This window comes from Rhinoderma darwinii, chromosome 12, assembly GCF_050947455.1.
Source record: "Rhinoderma darwinii isolate aRhiDar2 chromosome 12, aRhiDar2.hap1, whole genome shotgun sequence".
NCBI lineage: Eukaryota > Metazoa > Chordata > Amphibia > Anura > Rhinodermatidae > Rhinoderma > Rhinoderma darwinii.
In genome coordinates this window covers 4,944,668-4,969,711 of record NC_134698.1, presented here as the reverse complement: position 1 = coordinate 4,969,711, position 25,044 = coordinate 4,944,668, and the positions used below count along the sequence as shown (strand labels likewise).

Genomic DNA, 25,044 nt, shown 5'->3' with positions numbered 1-25,044 from the left:
GGTGAGAGGGAGGGGGGAGGTATATATAGTCCGGGAGGACGCTGGTGGGTGCATTAGTCTAACCTGAATACATTGGCCAAGGAGGCTGCACACCACTGTATCCACAGCTGCCCCCCAGGCTACCCGCCCCTGGCACCTCTGTACTTGGCTGAACTTGCTGTTACACTAAAAGCGACTCCATCTGCACAAGGGAGCGCTGCTGGAATTTAATATATCCTCCTTTTTTTTTTTTTTTTTTGTGGTGTCCCCCCCTCAATTTGCCAGAGACCCCCTCAAAGATGCCCAACTTCTCAGGAAACTGGAAAATGAAACATTCGGAGAATTTCGAGGAGATGTTGAAAGCTTTGGGTGAGTCAGCGGCAGAATGAATGGGGCATGAGGGATGGCAGCGCTGGGACTCGGGGCATTAAGCTGCTTCATGGCAGGCGTAACAGAAAATATATATATATGTGATGTGAATGTGAGGACCGGGGGGGTATAGGCGGGTATCAGGGCGGATTAGGGAGATCTGGTCCTAATACACAGGGAATTGGGGGTTTATGTAAATTATTATGTCTCGTATCATCCTAATATACAGATATCAGGGGTTAATAGATGAGATTTGGTCCTAATACACAGGGAATTGGGGGTTAATTTGAGGTATTATGTCTAGTATCATCCTAATACACAGATATCAGGGGTTAATAGGGGAGATCTGATCCTAATACACAGGGAATTGGAGGTTCATGTAAATTATTATGTCTCGTATCATCCTAATATACAGATATCAGGGGTTAATAGAGGAGATCTGATCCTAATACACAGGGAATTGGAGGTTCATGTAAATTATTATGTCTCGTATCATCCTAATATACAGATATCAGGGGTTAATAGAGGAGATCTGATCCTAATACACAGGGAATTGGAGGTTCATGTAAATTATTATGTCTCGTATCATCCTAATATACAGATATCAGGGGTTAATAGAGGAGATCTGATCCTAATACACAGAGAATTGGAGGTTCATGTAAATTATTATGTCTCGTATCATCCTAATATACAGATATCAGGGGTTAATAGAGGAGATCTGATCCTAATACACAGAGAATTGGAGGTTCATGTAAATTATTATGTCTCGTATCATCCTAATATACAGATATCAGGGGTTAATAGAGGAGATCTGATCCTAATACACAGGGAATTGGAGGTTCATGTAAATTATTATGTCTCGTATCATCCTAATATACAGATATCAGGGGTTAATAGATGAGATTTGGTCCTAATACACAGGGAATTGGGGGTTAATTTGAGGTATTATGTCTAGTATCATCCTAATACACAGATATCAGGGGTTAATAGGGGAGATCTGATCCTAATACACAGGGAATTGGGGGTTTATGTAAATTATTATGTCTCGTATCATCCTAATATACAGATATCAGGGGTTAATAGAGGAGATCTGATCCTAATACACAGGGAATTGGAGGTTCATGTAAATTATTATGTCTCGTATCATCCTAATATACAGATATCAGGGGTTAATAGAGGAGATCTGATCCTAATACACAGAGAATTGGGGGTTCATGTAAATTATTATGTCTCGTATCATCCTAATATACAGATATCAGGGGTTAATAGATGAGATTTGGTCCTAATTCACAGAGAATTGGGGGTTCATGTAAATTATTATTTCTCGTATCATCCTAATATACAGATATCAGGGGTTAATAGATGAGATCTGGTCCTAATACACAGAGAATTGGGGGTTCATGTAAATTATTATGTCTCGTATCATCCTAATATACAGATATCAGGGGTTAATAGAGGAGATCTGGTCCTAATACACAGAGAATTGGGGGTTTATGTAAATTATTATGTCTCGTATCATCCTAATATACAGATATCAGGGGTTAATAGAGGAGATCTGGTCCTAATACACAGAGAATTGGGGGTTTATGTAAATTATTATGTCTCGTATCATCCTAATATACAGATATCAGGGGTTAATAGAGGAGATCTGGTCCTAATACACAGAGAATTGGAGGTTCATGTAAATTATTATGTCTCGTATCATCCTAATATACAGATATCAGGGGTTAATAGAGGAGATCTGATCCTAATACACAGGGAATTGGAGGTTCATGTAAATTATTATGTCTCGTATCATCCTAATATACAGATATCAGGGGTTAATAGAGGAGATCTGATCCTAATACACAGAGAATTGGAGGTTCATGTAAATTATTATGTCTCGTATCATCCTAATATACAGATATCAGGGGTTAATAGAGGAGATCTGGTCCTAATACACAGAGAATTGGAGGTTCATGTAAATTATTATGTCTCGTATCATCCTAATATACAGATATCAGGGGTTAATAGAGGAGATCTGATCCTAATACACAGAGAATTGGGGGTTCATGTAAATTATTATGTCTCGTATCATCCTAATATACAGATATCAGGGGTTAATAGAGGAGATCTGATCCTAATACACAGAGAATTGGGGGTTCATGTAAATTATTATGTCTCGTATCATCCTAATATACAGATATCAGGGGTTAATAGAGGAGATCTGGTCCTAATACACAGAGAATTGGGGGTTCATGTAAATTATTATGTCTCGTATCATCCTAATATACAGATATCAGGGGTTAATAGAGGAGATCTGATCCTAATACACAGGGAATTGGAGGTTCATGTAAATTATTATGTCTCGTATCATCCTAATATACAGATATCAGGGGTTAATAGAGGAGATCTGATCCTAATACACAGAGAATTGGGGGTTCATGTAAATTATTATGTCTCGTATCATCCTAATATACAGATATCAGGGGTTAATAGATGAGATTTGGTCCTAATTCACAGAGAATTGGGGGTTCATGTAAATTATTATGTCTCGTATCATCCTAATATACAGATATCAGGGGTTAATAGATGAGATTTGGTCCTAATTCACAGAGAATTGGGGGTTCATGTAAATTATTATTTCTCGTATCATCCTAATATACAGATATCAGGGGTTAATAGATGAGATCTGGTCCTAATACACAGAGAATTGGGGGTTCATGTAAATTATTATGTCTCGTATCATCCTAATATACAGATATCAGGGGTTAATAGAGGAGATCTGGTCCTAATACACAGAGAATTGGGGGTTTATGTAAATTATTATGTCTCGTATCATCCTAATATACAGATATCAGGGGTTAATAGAGGAGATCTGGTCCTAATACACAGAGAATTGGGGGTTTATGTAAATTATTATGTCTCGTATCATCCTAATATACAGATATCAGGGGTTAATAGAGGAGATCTGGTCCTAATACACAGAGAATTGGAGGTTCATGTAAATTATTATGTCTCGTATCATCCTAATATACAGATATCAGGGGTTAATAGAGGAGATCTGATCCTAATACACAGGGAATTGGAGGTTCATGTAAATTATTATGTCTCGTATCATCCTAATATACAGATATCAGGGGTTAATAGAGGAGATCTGATCCTAATACACAGAGAATTGGAGGTTCATGTAAATTATTATGTCTCGTATCATCCTAATATACAGATATCAGGGGTTAATAGAGGAGATCTGGTCCTAATACACAGAGAATTGGAGGTTCATGTAAATTATTATGTCTCGTATCATCCTAATATACAGATATCAGGGGTTAATAGAGGAGATCTGATCCTAATACACAGAGAATTGGGGGTTCATGTAAATTATTATGTCTCGTATCATCCTAATATACAGATATCAGGGGTTAATAGAGGAGATCTGATCCTAATACACAGAGAATTGGGGGTTCATGTAAATTATTATGTCTCGTGTGAGGTATTATGTCTAAAATCGTCCAAATACACAGATATTGGGAATCATATATTATCCTAATACACAGATATCAGGGGTAATAGATAAGAGTTGATCCTAATACACAGGTAATTTGCGGGTAATGTAAGTAATTATATCTCGTATCATCCTAATACACAGATATTTGGGGGGTTCATTAAAAAAATTATATCTCGTATCATCCTAATACACAGCTATAGAAGACCATATCTCATCCTAATACACAGATATTAGGGGTTAATAGATGAGAGCTGATTCTAATACAAAGGTAATTTGGCGTTTCATGTAAGATATTATGTCTCGTATTGTCCTAATACACAGATAGTGGAGACCATATCTCACTCATTTTATAATCAGGAGTTAATAGATGAGATCTGATCCTAATACACAGGCAATTTGGGGGTTCATGCGAAGAATTAAGTCTCTATTCTAATACATAGATATGAAAGGTTAAGAGATAAAATCTGATCCTAATACACAGATACTGGGGATTATTTGTCCATATCTTGTCCTAATATACAGATATAACACTTCTCTCTTCTAATATACATATATATCACTTCTCTCCCCTCCTTATATACAGATATAACACTTCTCTCTTCTAATATACAGATATATCACTTCTCTCCCCTCCTTATATACAGATATATCACTTCTCTCTTCTAATATACAGATATATCACTTCTCTCCCCTCCTTATATGCAGATATATCACTTCTCTCCACTCCTTATATACAGATATATCACTTCTCTCTTCTAATATACAGATATATCACTTCTCTCCCCTCCTTATATACAGATATATCACTTCTCTCCCCTCCTTATATGCAGATATATCACTTCTCTCCACTCCTTATATACAGATATATCACTTCTCTCTTCTAATATACAGATATATCACTTCTCTCCCCTCCTTATATACAGATATATCACTTCTCTCTTCTAATATACAGATATATCACTTCTCTCCCCTCCTTATATACAGATATATCACTTCTCTCCCCTCCTTTTATACAGATATATCACTTCTCTCTTCTAATATACAGATATATCACTTCTCTCCCCTTGTAATATACAGATACAAGATTTCTCACCCCTCCTTATATACAGATTCAATATTTATCACTCCTCCTTATATACAGATATGAGATTATTCACCCTCCTTATATACAGATATGAGATTTCTCCCTCCCTCCCTATATACAGATATGAGATTCTTCACCCCTCCTTATATACAGATATGAGAATTCTCACCCCTCCTTATATACAGATATGATATTTCTCACCCCCTCCTTATATACAGATATGAGATTATTCACCCCTCCTTATATACAGATATGAGATTATTCACCCCTCCTTATATACAGATATGAGATTTCTTACCCCTCCTTATATACAGATATGAGATTTCTCACCCCTCCTTATATACAGATATTAGATTATTCACCCCTCCTTATATACAGATATGAGATTATTCACCCCTCCTTATATACAGATATGAGATTTCTCACCCCTCCTTATATACAGATATGAGATTTCTCACCCCTCCTTATATACAGATATGAGATTATTCACCCCTCCTTATATACAGATATGAGATTATTCACCCCTCCTTATATACAGATATGAGATTTCTCACTCCCTCCTTATATACAGATATGAGATTATTCACCCCTCCTTATATACAGATATGAGATTTCTCACCCCCTCCTTATATACAGATATGAGATTTCTCACCCCCTCCCTATACACATATATGAGATTTCTCACCCCCTCCTTATATACAGATATGAGATTTCTCACCCCCTCCTTATATACAGATAGGAGATTTCTCACCCCCTCCTTATATACAGATATGAGATTTCTCACTCCCTCCTTATATACAGATATGAGATTTCTCACCCCTCCTTATATACAGATATGAGATTATTCACCCCTCCTTATATACAGATATGAGATTTCTCACCCCTCCTTATATACAGATATGAGATTTCTCACCCCTCCTTATATACAGATATGAGATTATTCACCCCTCCTTATATACAGATATTAGATTATTCACCCCTCCTTATATACAGATATGAGATTTCTCACTCCCTCCTTATATACAGATATGAGATTATTCACCCCTCCTTATATACAGATATGAGATTTCTCACCCCCTCCTTATATACAGATAGGAGATTTCTCACCCCCTCCTTATATACAGATAGGAGATTTCTCACCCCTCCTTATATACAGATATACGATATCTCACCAGTTCTCTTATATAGACATGACGCTAATCACCCCCTCCTTATATACAGATATGAGATTTCTCACCCCCTCCCTATACACATATATGAGATTTCTCACCCCCTCCTTATATACAGATATGATATTTCTCACCCCCTTCTTATATACAGATATGAGATTTCTCACCCCCTCCTTATATACAGATAGGAGATTTCTCACCCCCTCCTTATATACAGATATACGATATCTCACCAGTTCTCTTATATAGACATGACGCTAATCACCCCCTCCTTATATACAGATATGAGATTTCTCACCCCCTCCCTATACACATATATGAGATTTCTCACCCCCTCCTTATATACAGATATGATATTTCTCACCCCCTCCTTATATACAGATATGAGATTTCTCACCCCCTCCTTATATACAGATAGGAGATTTCTCACCCCCTCCTTATATACAGATATGAGATTTCTCACTCCCTCCTTATATACAGATATGAGATTTCTCACTCCCTCCTTATATACAGATAGGAGATTTATCACCCCCTCCTTATATACAGATATGAGATTTCTCACCCCCTCCTTATATACAGATAGGAGATTTCTCACCCCCTCCTTATATACAGATATGAGATTTCTCACCCCCTCCTTATATACAGATATGAGATTTCTCACCCCCTCCTTATATACAGATAGGAGATTCTTCACATCCTCCTTATATACAGATAGGAGATTTCTCACCCCCTCCTTATATACAGATATACGATATCTCACCAGTTCTTTTATATAGACATGACGCTAATCACCCCCTCCTTATATACTGATACAAGATTTCTCACCTCCCCCACTCCTTATATACAGACAGCTGTCTTCTCACGCCATTGGTTTCCTTTCATTTTCATCGCCTCCTTGTGAATAATCTCATGAATAGTCTTTTGAATACAATATGGCAGCCCCCACTGTGCAGAGAAACGGGGACATATCAATATCTATCTTTCCTTCTTTGGGGTCCTCAGAACCCTGCCCCCACCCGTATACATAGAGCTATAATCCCTGAGATACAGCAGACATTTTATTCTGTCCCTTTAAATCCTTTAAATTTGGCTTAACCCCTTCCTCACCTGCAGCACTGAAATCATTGCCCTAGGAAATACTCGGCTCCAATAAATATTCAGGAGATTTAAAGAGCCCAATGAAGTATTAAAGATATCAAAGCGCGTCGTCGTTTTATTTTAATAGGATTTTAAAAGTTGGCGGGGACCACGGTGTCGAGGATTACGAGAAGCGTCTGATCTGGGTTTCTGGTTTGTCTGCTCTACACATTGTCAAATACCCCTGAGGGCGCAGGAATGTGTGCCTGGCACAACCTAGTACGGGCATACCCTACATCTCATCAAGGTACCAACATTTTTCAACACGTTAGTCGGCAGACAGACCCTTTAAATTGAGGTCTTCTAGAAAATGTCCTTAGCGGTGGCATCTACATTACTAAACGGCCCGTAATCCCCTCACGAATGGAAATATGGAGTTGGGTCCATATCGAAACTTCTCATGGGGTAAGAGGGCGCTGGTTCAAAAATTTTCCAAAAAGTCTTTCATGTCTACCCTCTTAGGGCATGACCACACATGGCGGAATTCCTCCGCAACTGTCCGCATCAATGCCGCACCTAATCCGGGTTGCGGATTACGGCTGCGGATCTGCACAAAATGTGCAGAAAATTGATGCGGACTAGCTGCTGCGGACTGCGGGAAAAGTGCTTCCCTTCTCCCTATCAGTGCAGGATAGAGAGAAGGGACAGCACTTTCCCTAGTGAAAGTAAAAGAAATTCATACTTACCGCCCGTTGTCTTTATGACGCGTCCCTCCTTCGGCATCCAGCCCGACCTCCCTGGATGACGCGGCAGTCCATGTGACCGCTGCAGCCTGTGCTTGGCCTGTGATTGGCTGCAGCCGTCACTTAGACTGAAACGTCATCCTGGGAGGCCGGACTGGAGACAGAAGCAGGGAGTTCTCGGTAAGTACGAACTTCATTTTTTTTTACAGATACATGTATATTGGGATCGGTAGTCACTGTCCCGGGTGCAGAAACAGTTACTGCCGATCGCTTAACTCTTTCAGCACCCTGGACAGTGACTATTTACAGACGTCTCCTAGCAACGCTCCCGTCATTACGGGAGCCCCATTGACTTCCTCAGTCTGGCTGTAGACCTAGAAATACATAGGTCCAGCCAGAATGAAGAAATGTCAAGTAAAAAAAGCAAGACGCATCCGCAGCACACATGACATGTGCATGACAGCTGCGGACTTCATTGCGGAACTTTGAATCTCCATTGAAGTCAATGGAGAAATTCCGCCATGAGTCCGCCACTGCTCCGCAACAGACAGAGCATGCTGCGGACACCAAATTCCGCTCCGCAGCCTATGCTCCGCAGCGGAATTGTACGCATCGTGTAAACGAACACTGCTAAATTAAAGTGAAAGTCAATGGAGAAACGGCTCCGCTGCGGATTAACGCTGCGGAGTGTCCGCAGCGGAATTTAAGTGCAATTCCGCCATGTGTGAACCCGCCCTAAGAGCTCCTTATATCGACGGCTCACAAAAACATTCTGCCCCTCGATTGGAGGATGTTTGGGGGGGGGGCAGGGTACGTGTATTTTTTAACTTTAACGGGTCTAATTCCTAAGATTCTGGAAACTTTTTTAATTCTGATAGTACCAAAAATTTCCGTGATGGGAATAAGTGCGTCCAATAATTTTTCGAGCTCATGAAATAGATTTTCATTGGTCAGGAAAGGTGGACAGACTATTAACAAGAGTCCATTCCCGGAGCCCATTGTGGCTCCTGAGACATGCTATTTATGGGGCTATTTATGGGGAAATTTATGGGGCTATTTATGGGGCTCCTACAGGGAAACAGTCACCATGGCTGATTTCTTTTCGACTAGGGTATATGTTTGATGTCCTAAAGATGAACCAGTGGGCACGGGGCTTCCTCTTGATTGCCAAAGAGGATACCAGAAGAAGTGCGTACCGTTTCCCTGACTCCGTAGAACACAAAGAACCCTCTTAGTCATTTAGTAGAGAAGATGGTTCTACTTCCGGTTCCGGTCAGGGTTCGGGTTCACTCTTGATTGGCCCTTCATTATTTGGATCCAATCGTCTCACTTAGTTCAGTTTTGATAGGTCACCACAGGGGTTGCCCCAATCTGGGCAGAGCCACCCTTTAAGAATTGACCAAATTGTAAAAAATGTTGAACTTTTTTTGACTTAAAATTTTGTAGGAAGTTTAGTTCTCGTTAGAATTATCTGCTATCGGGACCTGTTGACCTGAGATCTAGGACAAAGATCTTGACGTCCCTCAAGGTTCAAGTACCTGCCAACCTGTCCTTCTTCAGGTGTTGAATAAAATATTGGCAGAGACATTTAATACGGAAACCTACACTTCCCGGCCGGGCATCGCTATAGAGGAGCATTTTGTCATTAACACCAGTGAACATTTTCCAGCTTTGATCATATTACGGACAATAGTTCATCGTCATTGTTCCTCCGTCATATGGACGTTATTCGATAGCATGTGCCAAAAAATTTTAATATTTGACTGGTCACATGGTAAAGCGTCTATGGCCCTATTTGAAATGAATGTACCACCTTCTGATTGTATATATATATATAATTATGTAGTGAGCATGCTCTGTGACATTGTAGAGATTGCTGTGCAGGGAGAGGGAGGAGGGAGGAGGAGCTGATCTGTCTCTATTACCAAATTCAATTTTCTATATTACTTTTGAGCTTTGGAAAACGGATTGTATTCCGTTCCACAGAGTCTTCCCAGTCATCCCAACATATCCGGGACCTCAAAATAATTAAAGAGACAGGCGCCAGCTGTCAGAGCCATAAACGTGCCAGGTTTCTATTTCTTTAACATTTCAGAATTTAATGGTTAATCCCAATTGCATGTCGGTGGTGATGGGGTTAATGCGCTAAATCCCAATAGTATTTAGTACAGGCCGCACACAACAGGTGCAGGGACTTGAGTTGTCCCTCTACATCCTCCCCTCCACCACCCTCCACGCTCCCAGTGTTTCGATCGACGTTGGACAGCCAGGTCGCTGGCAGAATCTTGGCTCTCAACCAGAACAGCTCGGCCAGCTGGAAGGAGGACGTTTGGGGTTGCAAATTTTTCACGGAACTCCTTCTACGTCCTCCAAAATAAATCTGATTTTTCACCACAGGCTTCTCCAACTGCAGGAAAAATTCATAGTATTTTATTGTTGGTTGGGAGTCACAGGTGGGATACGGATATTTTGAGGACAATTTTCTGACTATTATATCTAAATAACCAATGGTATCGAAGTGATGGGGCCTAACCCAGGATGTAACTAACTAGTGGTATCTAACTCATGGTATCTAAGTAATGGCGCCCAACCTATTATCTAACTAACTGGTGGAATCGAAGTGGTGGTGACTAACAAGTGGTATCTAACTATTAGGCCTAGTTCGGACTGAGTTTTTTGGTGCTGATTTTGACGCGGATACCGTGTCGGAATCGGCGCTAAAAAACGACTGTAATTGCCCCCCATTGATTTCAATGGGAGGCAGAGGTGGTTTTTTTCAGAGCGGCTTTTCACCGCTCACGGGAAAAAAAAGCGGCATGTCCTTCATTGCTGCGGTTCCGCCTCTGACCTCCCGTTGAAATCCATAGGAGGCAGAAAAAACTTACGTTCACGAGCGATTTTCAGACCGTTTTTTGCCCGCGGTCCGCGAAAAATGGCACCAAAACTGCGACAAAGTCAAGGTCAAAATCTGCCTGCAAAAAAAAACTCAGTGTGAACTAGGCCTTAGTACAGGGGTCAGCAACCTTTGGCACTCCAGCTGCTGTAATACTACAATTCCCATCATGCCCTGACAGTGAAAGGCTTTATTATTCCAGTCAAAAACTGCCAGGGCATGCTGGGAATTGTAGTTTCACAACAGCTTATCTAAGTGATGGTGCCCAACCCATTATCTATCTAACTAGTGGAATCTAAAAACTGGGGGTGGGGGGGATTCTAAGTGGTGGTGACTAACAAGTGGTATCTAACTATTCGTATCTAAGTAATGGTGTCCAACCCATTATCAAATTAATTTGTGGTATCTATAAATTAGAGCCCTATCGAGTAATATCTAGATAAAGGGGGTTTTACACAGGACGATTATCGGGCAGACAAGGGCTCATAGAACGCTCGTTCCCGATAATCGCCCTGTGTAAAATGGGCAGCGATCAGCAGATGAACGAGCAATCACTCAATCATCAGCTGATCGTATCGTTTTTAAAAAGTAAAATATTATCATGTCGGCAGCGCATCTTGGTGTGTAAACAGAGACGCGCTGCCCACATGATGATAATGTATGAGGACGAGCGATCGGAGTAACGAGCGCTCGTCCCCGTCCATAGCTCCGTCAGACAGGAGCAAACGAGCGTCGATCAACGATCTGTATCGTCGGGCCTTGTAAGACCACCCTTACAGAAATAAATAAATAGTGAACTGGTGGAGATATCTAACTTGTGGTACCTATTTAACTGGATGTATCTGACTAGGCGTATCTAATAAGGAACATTTAACAATTGGTATCTAAGTCATTAGTACTATCTAACTAGTAATATCCGAATAGCATTATCTAACTAAGGATACCTAGCTAGTTCTATCTAACTGATAGTATCTAGTATTTAATTTTATATAGACAATTCCAAAAAGATTCCTCTAGTTTGTGTGTAATACGGGCCTGTCCCACTTTTTGTTTGGTCTACCTAGTAAAAAGGCCCTTTGTTCCCCCCACTGACTACATCCATGTATAAACATGTTTATGGGGCAAATGCCCTTTAAGAGTTTCCCATAATTCATCGTAACAGACCCATGAAACCATTGTGGCTAAGCCAAAAGTAGTCCAAGATGGATCCTTGTGGACTACAAGGAGCCACCTGTGATTACTTTTGGCTTAGCCTCACTGGCCTCATGAGTCTTTTACTGTGAATTATGAGGGCATTTGCACCATTTGGAATAAATAGATTAGTGGTGATAGGGACCAATAACCCCACATGGCCACATGACGCCCTTTTTTCTCTACGGGAGGTGAGGACCTGCAAAGGGCACGTCAAAGTTTTGGCAACTAGTATGAGGGTCATTCTGTACTCTCCCCGAGGAATGAGACGGTTGGTCCACAATTCCAATTTTTCTTTTTGCCACAGGCCCACCTCGTCTGGGATTGCCCCCATGGACTTATTATAATGACTTATGACCCCAATCAGATTCGACTCTGTTTCCTTGACCTTTCCAAATTGCAATGTCATTTTGATCTCCTCCTTCAACCTTAGTTTAACCTCTGGACATTGAGCGGTTAATTTTTTACATCCAACAAAAAAAAGCCAATCGGCCAACGCAATTTTTATGGTTATTAGATGGGCACACGCTGGTTCCCCAGCTCTCGAGTTTTAGTGCCTTCTCTATTGTCTTGGAGGATTGTGTAAATCTCCTTAAGACTTTATGGCCTTCCGCTTTATCAGCCCATAGAAAGATCAAAGCGTGAAGTCAAGAAGGCCGGGAATGAAGAAGAAGGTCGTCTTGTATTCGAGGGGTTTCCACTCTCTGATTTGCAAAGTATTTCACACCTCGATGAGATAAGTGACTCTACATCATTGTCTAAAATCAGAACTGGAATGTGGCAAGTCTATTGACAAACATTTGTAAAGACCCCTTAAAATTGCATTTCCCCCCCCCCCCTGCGATAAAAAATTCACCAGTCCAAGTCTTTCTGCCCCGTAACATGTCAAGCCCTTTCTTTTTGGGAGAAGGGGTTTAGAAAAACTTGTCCACGGAAACCAATCAGATTTTCTAAGTTCGTTTGGAAAATGATTTTTTTTAAACTAAAATGCCCAGTGTCGGGTGGTTGCCTAGCAACAAGTGCCATCATTATTGGGTGACACTAAAGGCTCTCCACACTCCTATGGAGATCTACAGGTGTCACTCCTACAGGCAGGAACCTTAAAGGCTCTTTTACACCGGCCGATCAATGAGACGTCGTTGATCGGTGCTCGTTTGCTCCTGTCTCACGGAGCTATGGATGGGGACGAGCGGTCGTTACTCTGATCACTCGTCCCCATACATTATTATCATGTCGGCGCCGCGTCTCCCTGTTTACACACCAAGATGTGCTGCCGACACGATAATATTGAACTTTTTTAAAACGATATGATCAGGAGATGATCGAGCTGATCGCTGCCCTATTTACACAGGGCAATTATCGGCAAAGAGCGTTCTGTGAACGCTCGTCTGCCCGATAAACTTCCAGTGTAAAACCCCCTTTATTATAGGGCTGCGGACACACCCAGGCGCCAGAGCCTAAAGGCCCTTTTACATGGGCCAATGATCAGGCAAGCGAGCAATCGTATGTACGCTCATTCCCAATCCTTGCCCTGTGTAAACCGGGCAACGATCAGCCGATGAATGAGCAAACGATCATGGTGTAGTTTATGCAGCGTTACATTTTATCGCTGTTGGCAAGACAACTGGGTTTATAAACACGTAGATGAACACATAGATGCGCTGCCGACATGATGGAAATGTATGGGGACGAGCGATCGTAAGTAACGACTGCTCGTCCCCCTACATAGCTCCTCGTTGAGCAAACGAGCGGCGATCAATGATCTGTCTCAATGATCGGCGCTCGTTTACATGGCTCGTTTACAACTCAAAAACATTCCTATATATAGGGACTTGATTTAAATGTTCTGATCTCCTCATATGGGACAAAAGGAAGTTATGGACCTCCAGCACTTTTAATCTGTAGGCAGTAAGGGGTAACTTTTTGCTCCTGGGTCCTAATGCTAAGACATGTAGTTAGTATCTCATTCAAATAAATGTTTTATATAGAAAAAAAACCAAACCAAGTTAAATTAAAAATATAAAAATCTAATAAAAAATAAAATAATATTGGTAAAAAAAAAAAAAATAGGCTTTTTATCACATTAATTAAATCTTCTTTTTTTTGTAGCCTAGAAAATGTAAAATAAAGTAAAAAAAAGATGTGAATTTTATAAAAAAAAATGTAAAATCAAAAACGATATAATACATTTCTTGGGAACAATTCCTCCTACGGGTTGATGTAAAGGGTATCACGGGTCACATTTGATAGGAGAAGATTTAATTAACCCCGGGAGGGGCCTGAGCTCGGTGTCTGCCAGCGTTACCTCCATCGGCAGCCAAGGCCCCGAGCAAACAAGGTCTTTATTCTTCATTCATTCCAGACGAGATGGGTCTTATATGGGAAATGACAGCTCCTTCTTTTTATTCCCTACTGGATCATACTCGTCTCTATTACCAAGAAGTGACGCCGGGAAATCATATGTCTGCCCTAATCTTGTATCTTTTTGGAGGGTTCGGGCCTCACACGACACACCAGTCATCCCTTTCGATGCTCGGCCAATTACAATTCTCCGGTCATGTTCCTTGAGTTCATGTCCTCGATTCCTAACAATACGGGTATTGTGTATTTCCAAGTATAACGACTTCTCTTTTCCAGGAAAACAAAAAATATCTTATCTTCTACCATCGGTAATTATAAGATTCATAGTCATAGTGGGGAAGAGTGGGGGAGCGTTGGAAAAACTGGTGGCAACCAATCAGATTCCAGGTAGTTTAGAATACTATGAACCTGCAAAGTTTCGAGTGGTTGCCTAGCAACAAATGGCATCGTTACTGGGTGACACTAAAGGCTCTCCATACTCTTATGGAGATCTACAGTAGTCACTTCTACGGAAAGGGGCCAAACTAGAAATGGGTGCCGGATTTGCAGTCGAACCTTGGCCTGATCAAGCCCAACAGGCCTCTTAGAAGGAGATCAGTGCTATAAATTGATGGTCTTCTCATATGGGACAAAATTACCCTTTGTACCTCCAGCCCTTCAGTAGGCACAGGGGTAACTTGAAGCTCCGGGGTTCCAAGGCTAAAGCGGTGAGGGTTACCGACCCCCTCCGTTTGTAAAAGAACTCGAGAAGTGCCCCCATAAGTATTCTTTTCCATGACGGCCCAGGTGAATGTTTTTGTAGTCTTGCTTTGTCAGTGTCATGTAGGAATTTGCCTCATATATCTTCTGAATTTTCGCATTTTTCCACACGTGGCGGTTTTCATGAATCTCCTTTGATCTGGTCGTCGTACGTGGCGTTCACCATAAACAACAGAGCAATTTGTTTTACTTCATTTAAAAAATTTCCACAATGACAAACGCGTCTTTTAGGTCCGTCACGGCCCTTGTTTTTTTGCAGGTACATTGCCTGAAGGCGATGATGGGATAACAGGCGCGTCAGATATTTTTGCAAAAATTTTACAGATTCCGTTCTCAAGGGTTGGAAAACAAGTTGTCGAATATTTTTAGACGTGGAATGTAGAAGTATTCATCGTCCATCCGAAACCCCTCCTCAACTACCCCCATCATCTCACCTTTCTTTTCTGTCTTTCAGACTTGTATAAGAACTTTCCAGAAGGGACATCAGGGAGATGACGGAAATGGTCGAAGCCCATTTATATAGGACATGCCCCCAACCCACCGCATTTCAATCACAAAAAAAGTGAATATGACCACAGACCCTCTAAACAAATGCAGATCCCCAGACCAGACCCCCTAAATAAATACACACCCCAGACCAGACCCCCTAAATAAATACACACCCCTGACCCCCTTTATACAGACCTCAGACCGGACCCCCTAAATACAGACCCCCATACCAGACCCCCTAAATAAAGACAGAACCCAGACTGGACCCCCTAAATACAGACCCCCATACCAGACCCCCTAAATAAAGACAGACCCCAGACTGGACCCCTTAAATACAGACCCAAAAGCAGACCCCCATAATACAGACTCCAGACCAGACCCCTAAACAAACACAGACACCAGACCCCTAAACAAATACAGATCCCAGACTCCTAAATAAATACAGACCCCAAACTAGACCCCTAAACAAATACAGACCCCAGAAATGACCCCTAAATAAATACAGACCCCAGACATGACCCCTAAATAAATACAGACCGCAGACCAGACCCCTAAATAAATACAGACCCCAGACCAGACCCCTAAATAAATACAGACCCCAGACCAGACCCCCAAATAAATACAGACCCCAGACCAGACCCCCAAATAAATACAGACCCCAGACCAGACCCCTAAATACAGACCCCAGACCAGACCCCTAAATAAATACAGACCCCCCAGACCAGACCCCTAAATAAATACAGACCCCCAGACCAGACCCCTAAATAAATACAGACCCCAGACCAGACCCCTAAATAAATGCAGCCCCCAGACCAGACCCCCTAAATAAATACAGACCCCAGACCAGACCCCTAAATAAATACAGACCCCAGACCAGACCCCTAAATAAATACAGACCCCAGACCAGACCCCCTAAATAAATACAGACCCCAGACCAGACCCCTAAATACAGACCCCAGACCAGACCCCTAAATACAGACCCCCAGACCAGACCCCTAAATACAGACCCCCAGACCAGACCCCTAAATAAATACAGATACCAGACCCCCTAAATAAATACAGACCCCAGACCAGACCCCTAAATAAATACAGACCCCAGACCAGACCCCTAAATAAATACAGACCCCAGACCAGACCCCTAAATAAATACAGACCCCAGACCAGACCCCCTAAATAAATGCAGCCCCCAGACCACACCCCTAAATAAATACAGACCCCAGACCAGACCCCTAAATAAATACAGACCCCAGACCAGACCCCTAAATAAATACAGACCCCAGACCAGACCCCTAAATAAATACAGACCCCCAGACCAGACCCCCTAAATAAATACAGACCCCAGACCAGACCCCTAAATAAATACAGACCCCAGACCAGACCCCTAAATAAATACAGACCCCAGACCAGACCCCTAAATAAATACAGACCCCAGACCAGACCCCTAAATAAATACAGACCCCAGACCAGACCCCTAAATAAATACAGACCCCAGACCAGACCCCCTAAATAAATGCAGCCCCCAGACCAGACCCCTAAATAAATACAGACCCCAGACCAGACCCCTAAATAAATACAGACCCCCAGACCAGACCCCCTAAATAAATACAGACCCCAGACCAGACCCCCTAAATAAATGCAGCCCCCAGACCAGACCCCTAAATAAATACAGACCCCCAGACCAGACCCCCTAAATAAATACAGACCCCAGACCAGACCCCCTAAATAAATGCAGCCCCCAGACCAGACCCCTAAATAAATACAGACCCCAGACCAGACCCCTAAATAAATACAGACCCCCAGACCAGACCCCCTAAATAAATACAGACCCCAGACCAGACCCCTAAATAAATACAGACCCCAGACCAGACCCCTAAATAAATACAGACCCCAGACCAGACCCCTAAATAAATACAGACCCCAGACCAGACCCCCTAAATAAATGCAGCCCCCAGACCAGACCCCTAAATAAATACAGACCCCAGACCAGACCCCTAAATAAATACAGACCCCAGACCAGACCCCCTAAATAAATACAGACCCCAGACCAGACCCCCTAAATAAATGCAGCCCCCAGACCAGACCCCTAAATAAATACAGACCCCAGACCAGACCCCTAAATAAATACAGACCCCCCAGACCAGACCCCTAAATAAATACAGACCCCAGACCAGACCCCCTAAATAAATGCAGCCCCCAGACCAGACCCCTAAATAAATACAGACCCCAGACCAGACCCCTAAATAAATACAGACCCCCAGACCAGACCCCCTAAATAAATACAGACCCCAGACCAGACCCCCTAAATAAATGCAGCCCCCAGACCAGACCCCTAAATAAATACAGACCCCAGACCAGACCCCTAAATAAATACAGACCCCCAGACCAGACCCCCTAAATAAATACAGACCCCAGACCAGACCCCTAAATAAACAAACTCCAGACCATACTTTCTTCTGGCTCCCAGACTGGTACTTTGGGGGAGGGGGGGGGTGGGGCAGGCAGAACCTCGACCACTGTGTATATGACATTTTTTTTTACATTATTTAAAAAATAAAAAATAAAGAAAATAAAAAATAATCATGTTTTTATCTCTTATATTTCTTTTATTTATACATTTTACCGCCCATTTTGTGCAATTTATAGAACTTGGAAGCGTAAAGTGTAATTTCCCACAGGTGCGGGAACATTTCAGGCGTGGTGTATGTGGTGTAGGGTTCCCCCACTACGGTGACAGACATTCGTATGACAAATGGGGATAAAATTAGCTGTCGGGAGGACGTCTGCGCTGTCTCCTCCACCAGCTGACACTGAGTGACCTTTTTAATGCGCAATTTGACGACACAAATTTCCTGCCACGAAAGCAAAGTAATATATTTGTCATCTGGTCTGGTCATTTTGGTAAAATTCCACCGGTCACCGGTTTTTGGATAATCAGACATTGAGACAAAAATAATTTTTGGAAAAACATTTTAAGAATTTTTTTCAATTATTGGTGACGCTTTTATAACTCGCGCTTTCCCGTTTTCCACAGGCGTCAATGTCATGCTACGGAAAATAGCAGTAGCCGCTGCCTCGAAGCCGGCCGTGGAGATAAAGCAGGAGGATGAGTCCTTCTACATCAAAACCTCCACCACCGTCCGCACCACCGAGATCAACTTCAAAATCGGAGAGGAGTTTGAGGAGCAGACGGTAGACGGTCGTCCCTGTAAGGTAACTATCTGCTCCTCTTCTGCCAGTGTGGGTATTCCAGGTGGTACCGGTGGCACAGCCAGAGTGACCAATCAAATTACAGACGTAATTGTAATGGATGAATGCAATGAACTTATTACTATGGGGGAAGGGCAATGACAGCCATAGTGTCCCCATAACAATGCAATCCACAATGCCAGATAATAGTGCCTCAAAACAATGCCATTCATCGGGCCCCGTAACAGATTGAGCCACAGTACCCCAATAGCAGTGGCTACAGGGTCCATAACAATGCCACCCACTGTGCCCTCATAACTGGGCCAGCCACAGTGCCTCCCTGACAAAGCCATCCTTAATAACAATGCAATTAACAGTGCCCCACAGTACCCCCATGACAGAGTTAGCCACAGTGCCCCCATAACAGAGTCAGCCACAGTGCCCCCATAACAGTGCCTCCACATAACTCATAACAATGCCATTCAATGTGCCCCCATATCTGGGCCAGACACAGTGCCTCCATGACAAAGCCATCCTTAAAGCTCAATAACGGTGGTGCTACAATGCCTCATAACAATGCCATTCATAGTGTCCCACAGTACCCCCATAACAGTCAGCCACAGTGCCCCCATTACAGTGCCAACACATAACCCATAACAATGCCATTCACAGTACCCCACAGTACCCCATAACGGAGCCAGCCACAGTGCCCTCACAACAGCGCCAACTTATAGCCCATAACTGGGCCAACCACAGTGCCTCCATGACAAAGCCATCTTTAATGCTCAATAACGCAGGTGCTACAATGCCTCATAACAATGCCATTCACAGTGCCCCACAGTAACCCCATAATCGAGCCAGCCACAGTGCCCCCATAACAGTGCCACCATATAGCCCACAACAATGCCAGTCACAGTGCCTCTATCGATTAATGCTCAATAACGGTGGTCCTATAATGCCTCATAACAATGCCATTCACAATGACCCCCAGCACCCCCATAACAGAGCCACCATATAGCCTATAACAATACCGTCCACAGTGCCATGTAACAATTCCACCCCCAGTGTCCCATTCAAATTGTCAGCCACAGTGCCTCATATTGAGAAAGCCACAGATACCCCACAACAGTGCCAGTCATTGTCCCTACCAGCCACATTACCAGTCTCATAAATACGTAGAGAGCGACCAATGGCAGCAGTACCACTTGTATTACCCTGACGGCCACCATGATGTAATGGATGTGCCCGCGACCCGATGTAGGTTGTATCCGTCTCCTGCAGCATCACGGGCAGGACAACCTACAATAATGGGGGGACACGTAAAGAGCCCAGTAGTAGGTTAGAAATAAAACTATGATATCTGGTTATAATCGACCTCACTGACCAGGCCATGGCTTCCGAAAAAACCGAGCTACGAACCATTCACCAACCTGTGAACCATTAGAAGGTGTCATTGATGGTCATGTGACTTATCATCACTACACGTCACCAATACGACACCTCTCTTTCCCTTCACTCCAAGTTCCCAGTGGGATAGAAAAATGAACGCGAGCTTTTCCATCCCCGAAAAGACAAGTTACTTTACTGCCGACCAGATGCGATTTAATACTGTCATTTATTTTTGCACGCGAGTGTCAAAAAAATACCCATAAAACCACATTTGGATTTCGGCTCGCAGGTGCCGGGAACACAGAACTCATTGTTTCAGCAGAAATAAGAAAAAAAAAATGGCTCGTTATTTTAGGGGCGCCCATCCCTGCCATTGGCGAGCCATTAAATCATGGACCAAATCCGTCCCTGTTTTACGGCGTGCGGGGAGATTTCTAATAACATATTAAAGGCTAGTGACAAGCAGGCCGGAATCATTTGGCTTCCCCGTCCGAGGTAATGAGTCATAAAGCTATTTATTTATCGTGCGTCGATTAACCCCGACATAGCCCCGTGTCCTCACCACAGTCACAGTCCCAGTTTTGGAAACTGAAAGGGTGGAAACTGGAATCTCCACGCCCCTCGTGTCCCGGTGCAGGACAGTTTTAGGCCGGACTTCGAGGCAAATCATCGAGTAACTATTTTAGCAGAGACGAAATTGCCGTTCTCCTGGATTGCTTTCCGTCAAGTCATTTGCGGTTGGGTAAGGTGAGGTGATGTTGAATCCCTGCCATAAAGAAACTCAGCACCGATGTGAGACCTTGCCCAATCTCGCATGGAATACCTAAGCTAAACGCTTCTTACTTACACTCCCATAGAGGGAAGGGGGAAAAAATATTACACATGTTTGGATTTAGGGATAGAAAATTTGAAGAAGAATTTTCTTAAAGGGATTGTCTACTTTACAAACCCTTGGCTCTGTTAGGACGTGTCTTCTTCTCGGACGACCCCCTGTAGATGGAGCCTATAAAGAGTCTTCAAATTCTTCGACATCAAAAAGAAGGGATCCCAATAGTCTTAATTTCCTTGAAATTAGGATGTCCATCAAGGCTGAACTATCGGATGTATTGTACATGGTCCCGAATGTTAATAAAGGAGCTCAAAGAAATCCGAGGGTTGTAGGATAGTGTCATGTGGACCCTCACAGTGGGACGGAGACTATATGAAATATAGTAGCTTTGAGGAGCTACTAAGAAGGTAGACTTGCGTCCTCTAGACCAGTCTAGTTAGGATGTAAGGACCTTTCCCAGTGGCGGGCTCAACCCTACAGTTCTGTACATATTAAAGGAATTCCTTGACTAGTAGCCTCCCTTAAAATCTATCACCGGGCTATAGATCAAGCAGATATTCTCAGAACTTCTTTAGAAGCGGTGGGTTGGCCTGATTTATCATCCATGATTCCATAGAAGGTGTCTGCTTCTACAGCGAGGTAGGTCATGGAACATTTTAACACAACTCATTATAACAAGGGCATCGAGCAAGTGTTAAAACTCATTATGAGACTTCGAAATATCCATTGTAAGAAGTCATTACCTTGTAATAAAGCGAGAAGGACAAAGCATGGCATGGTGCCACCTTAAACAAAAGCCTCAGATGGGCTCCTTCAAGCATGAGAAGTCTAGAGACGGGTCACACACTCTGGTTCCTCAAGTCGTACATGATTCTGATCTCACTATCTGATATATGACTCCCATACTTCGCTTCGATGGCTCCTCTTGAAATTCTCCTTTGTTCATTCTCTAGTTTAATAATATATCGGCACCTATCTTCTGTTCTTTTTGTTAAATATGATGGACTGAAGGCTGATTGAAGGCTGGATTACTAAGTAAAGGGAGATATTAATAGGCAGCGTCTCTTCTAGTGCGTCATGGTCTAGGGCAGACACAAGAATGTCTGGTTTTGGTGGTCCATCATGGCTTCATTAGTGGTCGAATAGCACACTGAGAGAGGATTGTAGGGTAGAGTTGGAAGGGCTTAATATCATGGGTGTTAGTAGACTCTAAAGATACCTGGAGCACTGGAGTAGAGGGAGATCGCAATTTGCTGGTGCCAAGAAACCCGGGACACCGGGCAAAAGACCCTGGGCACGTGTCTCTTCTCCCAGGTACTAGCAGAACCACTTCTTAATACCTAACAAGAGATGTTGCACCATGCTGAAATATCTATACGTGAAGACCAAATCCTTCCATTTTCCATAATAAAGAGAATGATTGGACCCGAAGGGCCATAGTGGTTGCCAGTCTCTCCAACCGTTGGTGTACTCTCTACAGCCTTTCTGAAAATTTTGGTCTCATTACAACAATGTTCAGAAAAAACCTAGATATTTGAGGCTGAGGGCTCAAGAAACTGCCCGAAACCCTTACCCAACAACATCTTATATAGGTGGGAAAATGATTTGGTAAGACTGGATTTTACCAAAAGGAGTCTAGAAGAAGCTTATCCCTGCCACCTCCATGGATTGACCATGCATGGTAAGGAGGGCATTGGCATATTCCAAACTTGGAATTTTTCTAGGGCCTGGTCTGTGCACAGTCTTGAGGGATCAATCAATGAGTCAGTAATGACTGTCTCCCTGCCCCCATTCACTTTCCACAGTCACGACATTGATGAATCAGGGAAATGTGGAAGACAAGAGTCAATTGAGTGTGTTAAATTTCTCAAGGATGAGCTTCCATGAGGTTGGCCGCTGTCTCCTGCATATGATGGATGATGGTCATGGTATCCTCGTCTGGAGGGCCTGTTTGTTATTTAATTAAGTGTCTCCTTCTTTTATCTTTGTCTCTCTTCAGAGCCTGGCCAAATGGGAAAGTGAGAACAAGATTGTGTGTGAACAAAGGCTTCTTAAAGGGGATGGACCCAAGACTGCCTGGTCAAGAGAACTGACCAACGATGGAGAACTTATCCTGGTAAGAAAAGTGTAACAAATGCAACAAAGCCAAACATTTGTTCTTAATAGTCCAAGATCTTTTTTGATCTAAACGATGTGCTAAATCATAAAAAGACGCAAAGATTTAACCCTAATTAACCCCTTAATGACGCAACCTAGTTTTGGCCTTAACACCTCATGCACACGGCCGTGTGTGCCGTCCGAGTCCCATCAGTGATCCGAGGAAAGATAGGACATGTTATATCTTTCCTCGGATCGGACACTCGGACCATTTTTTACGGACCCAAATCACCCGCTAAAGTGAACGGGTCCGTGAAGACTATCGGGTGTCCTTCGGATACCGTCAAAAACGGCCCAAGTGGCACTTCATCTTGCCCCCGAACAAAGCCATCTCCATAATCCGACAGGAATGTTTTTTTTTTTTACAAATTTTAACCGTACATGTTGACCTTATGATGACCATAACGTCAAACTATACATTAACCTTCTTTTATTTTTCCTACAGACCATGACTGCTGATGACGTCATCTGCACACGGATTTACATAAAAGAATAAACCAATGAACCCACCCAAGGGACCCGAGGCGTGACCTTTTCCGGCCAATAGTCTGAATCTTATATAACACTTATAATGAAGCAGAGAGTATCCCGTTTACAGTAACATAACGTTAAGCCAAGGCTTCTCCTGTGATGTCTGCCATCTTTCATTAACTCTTTGGAAGACGGTAGAAATGACCTTACCCAAAGTGGGCACCGGGGAGCGGCGTTAACGGGAATGTGAATTGAAGACGGGTCGATGATTGAATTGTCAATTAGTGCGTGATAAAACAAAAGTTTAATCCATAGATTAGATGGACCATTCCAAAACGCGTTAGGGAATTTTTGTCGGCCATTTTGAATGTACAGCCATCTTGATTTGCTTACTGTTTTAAGATGAGCTACCAACAAAACAATGTGTTGTAGGGAAGGCTCTTGGTAGTAAGAATTTGGTCATAGATTATGAGGCAAAAATGTGATTAAGTAGCGAGCCATAGTACTAAACAATATCCGGAAGGGTTTTTTTCCCCCGTATTTTAAACTATAAGACACACTGGATATTAAGACACGTGCAAGTTGTACGAATGTGAAATGGAAGAAAACAAGATGACGGTTCATTGAAAAGTGAATCTTTTAGATGAAAAAAGAAGAAATATTAGGCCTTCAAGAAAAACACTAAATTGTGGCCCTGGCCGGGTAAATATTTCCCTCACATTTCTTCTTCGGACCATACTGGAGAATAATGCGCCTCATGTATTAAAATTGGGCCTCGTGTCCAACTGATTGGTTGCCATGGCCAATGGGGCCACTTTATTTTTTACATTGTCTTACTACATGAGGCCTAAGGGGCAAAAATGTCAAAGTTTTTGATATTTTTGATTTTATGGAAGGCGTCCATCTTGTCTGTTTTTACCTTATAAATAAAATTTCCTACTTGCCAAAATTTACCAGTGCCCACGAAAAGAAAATGGATTTTCTTTTTACTATGTGACTGGCTTTAAGCATTTTATACATTTTTTATGTATGTAAACACATGGCTAGAGAATGTAGTACTACGAGCTAAAATAATTATTTCCCGAAGTAGAAATTTCTCACGTTGCTTCTTTTTTCTAGTTTGTGCATTGTTTCTATATTTATTTGTCAATATGTTTTTTTAATTAATTAAAGATGAAAAAATCTTATTCTTTTTGTGTATTGTTTCGACTTCTTGTGTCTGGGCAAACGATTAGGGAACGGTTGTCAACCCTGGTACCTCCAAGTCCATCCTGCCAGACCCTATAGACATTAGATTGATGGCAGATCCCATTGTCATTCGTTGGATCCGGTGTCTATTCCCCACATTAGGCGACGGCGGTCCCCAATAGCCTGAAATGCTGACCCAACCAGAACAAGCAGTCCGTAAAAT

At 42.5% G+C, this 25,044-nt stretch overlaps 1 protein-coding gene across 1 annotated transcript; it reads left to right on the top strand.

Annotated features, from left to right (window-relative positions):
• CRABP2 (cellular retinoic acid binding protein 2) lies at nucleotides 1-24,782 on the top strand. Its single transcript, XM_075844852.1, has 4 exons — nucleotides 1-348; nucleotides 18,633-18,811; nucleotides 23,005-23,121; nucleotides 23,608-24,782. Exons 1-4 carry the CDS (start codon nucleotides 279-281, stop codon nucleotides 23,656-23,658), a joined length of 417 nt encoding a protein of 138 aa, XP_075700967.1. The 5' UTR covers nucleotides 1-278; the 3' UTR covers nucleotides 23,659-24,782.
• Nucleotides 24,783-25,044: the final 262 nt, after the last annotated feature.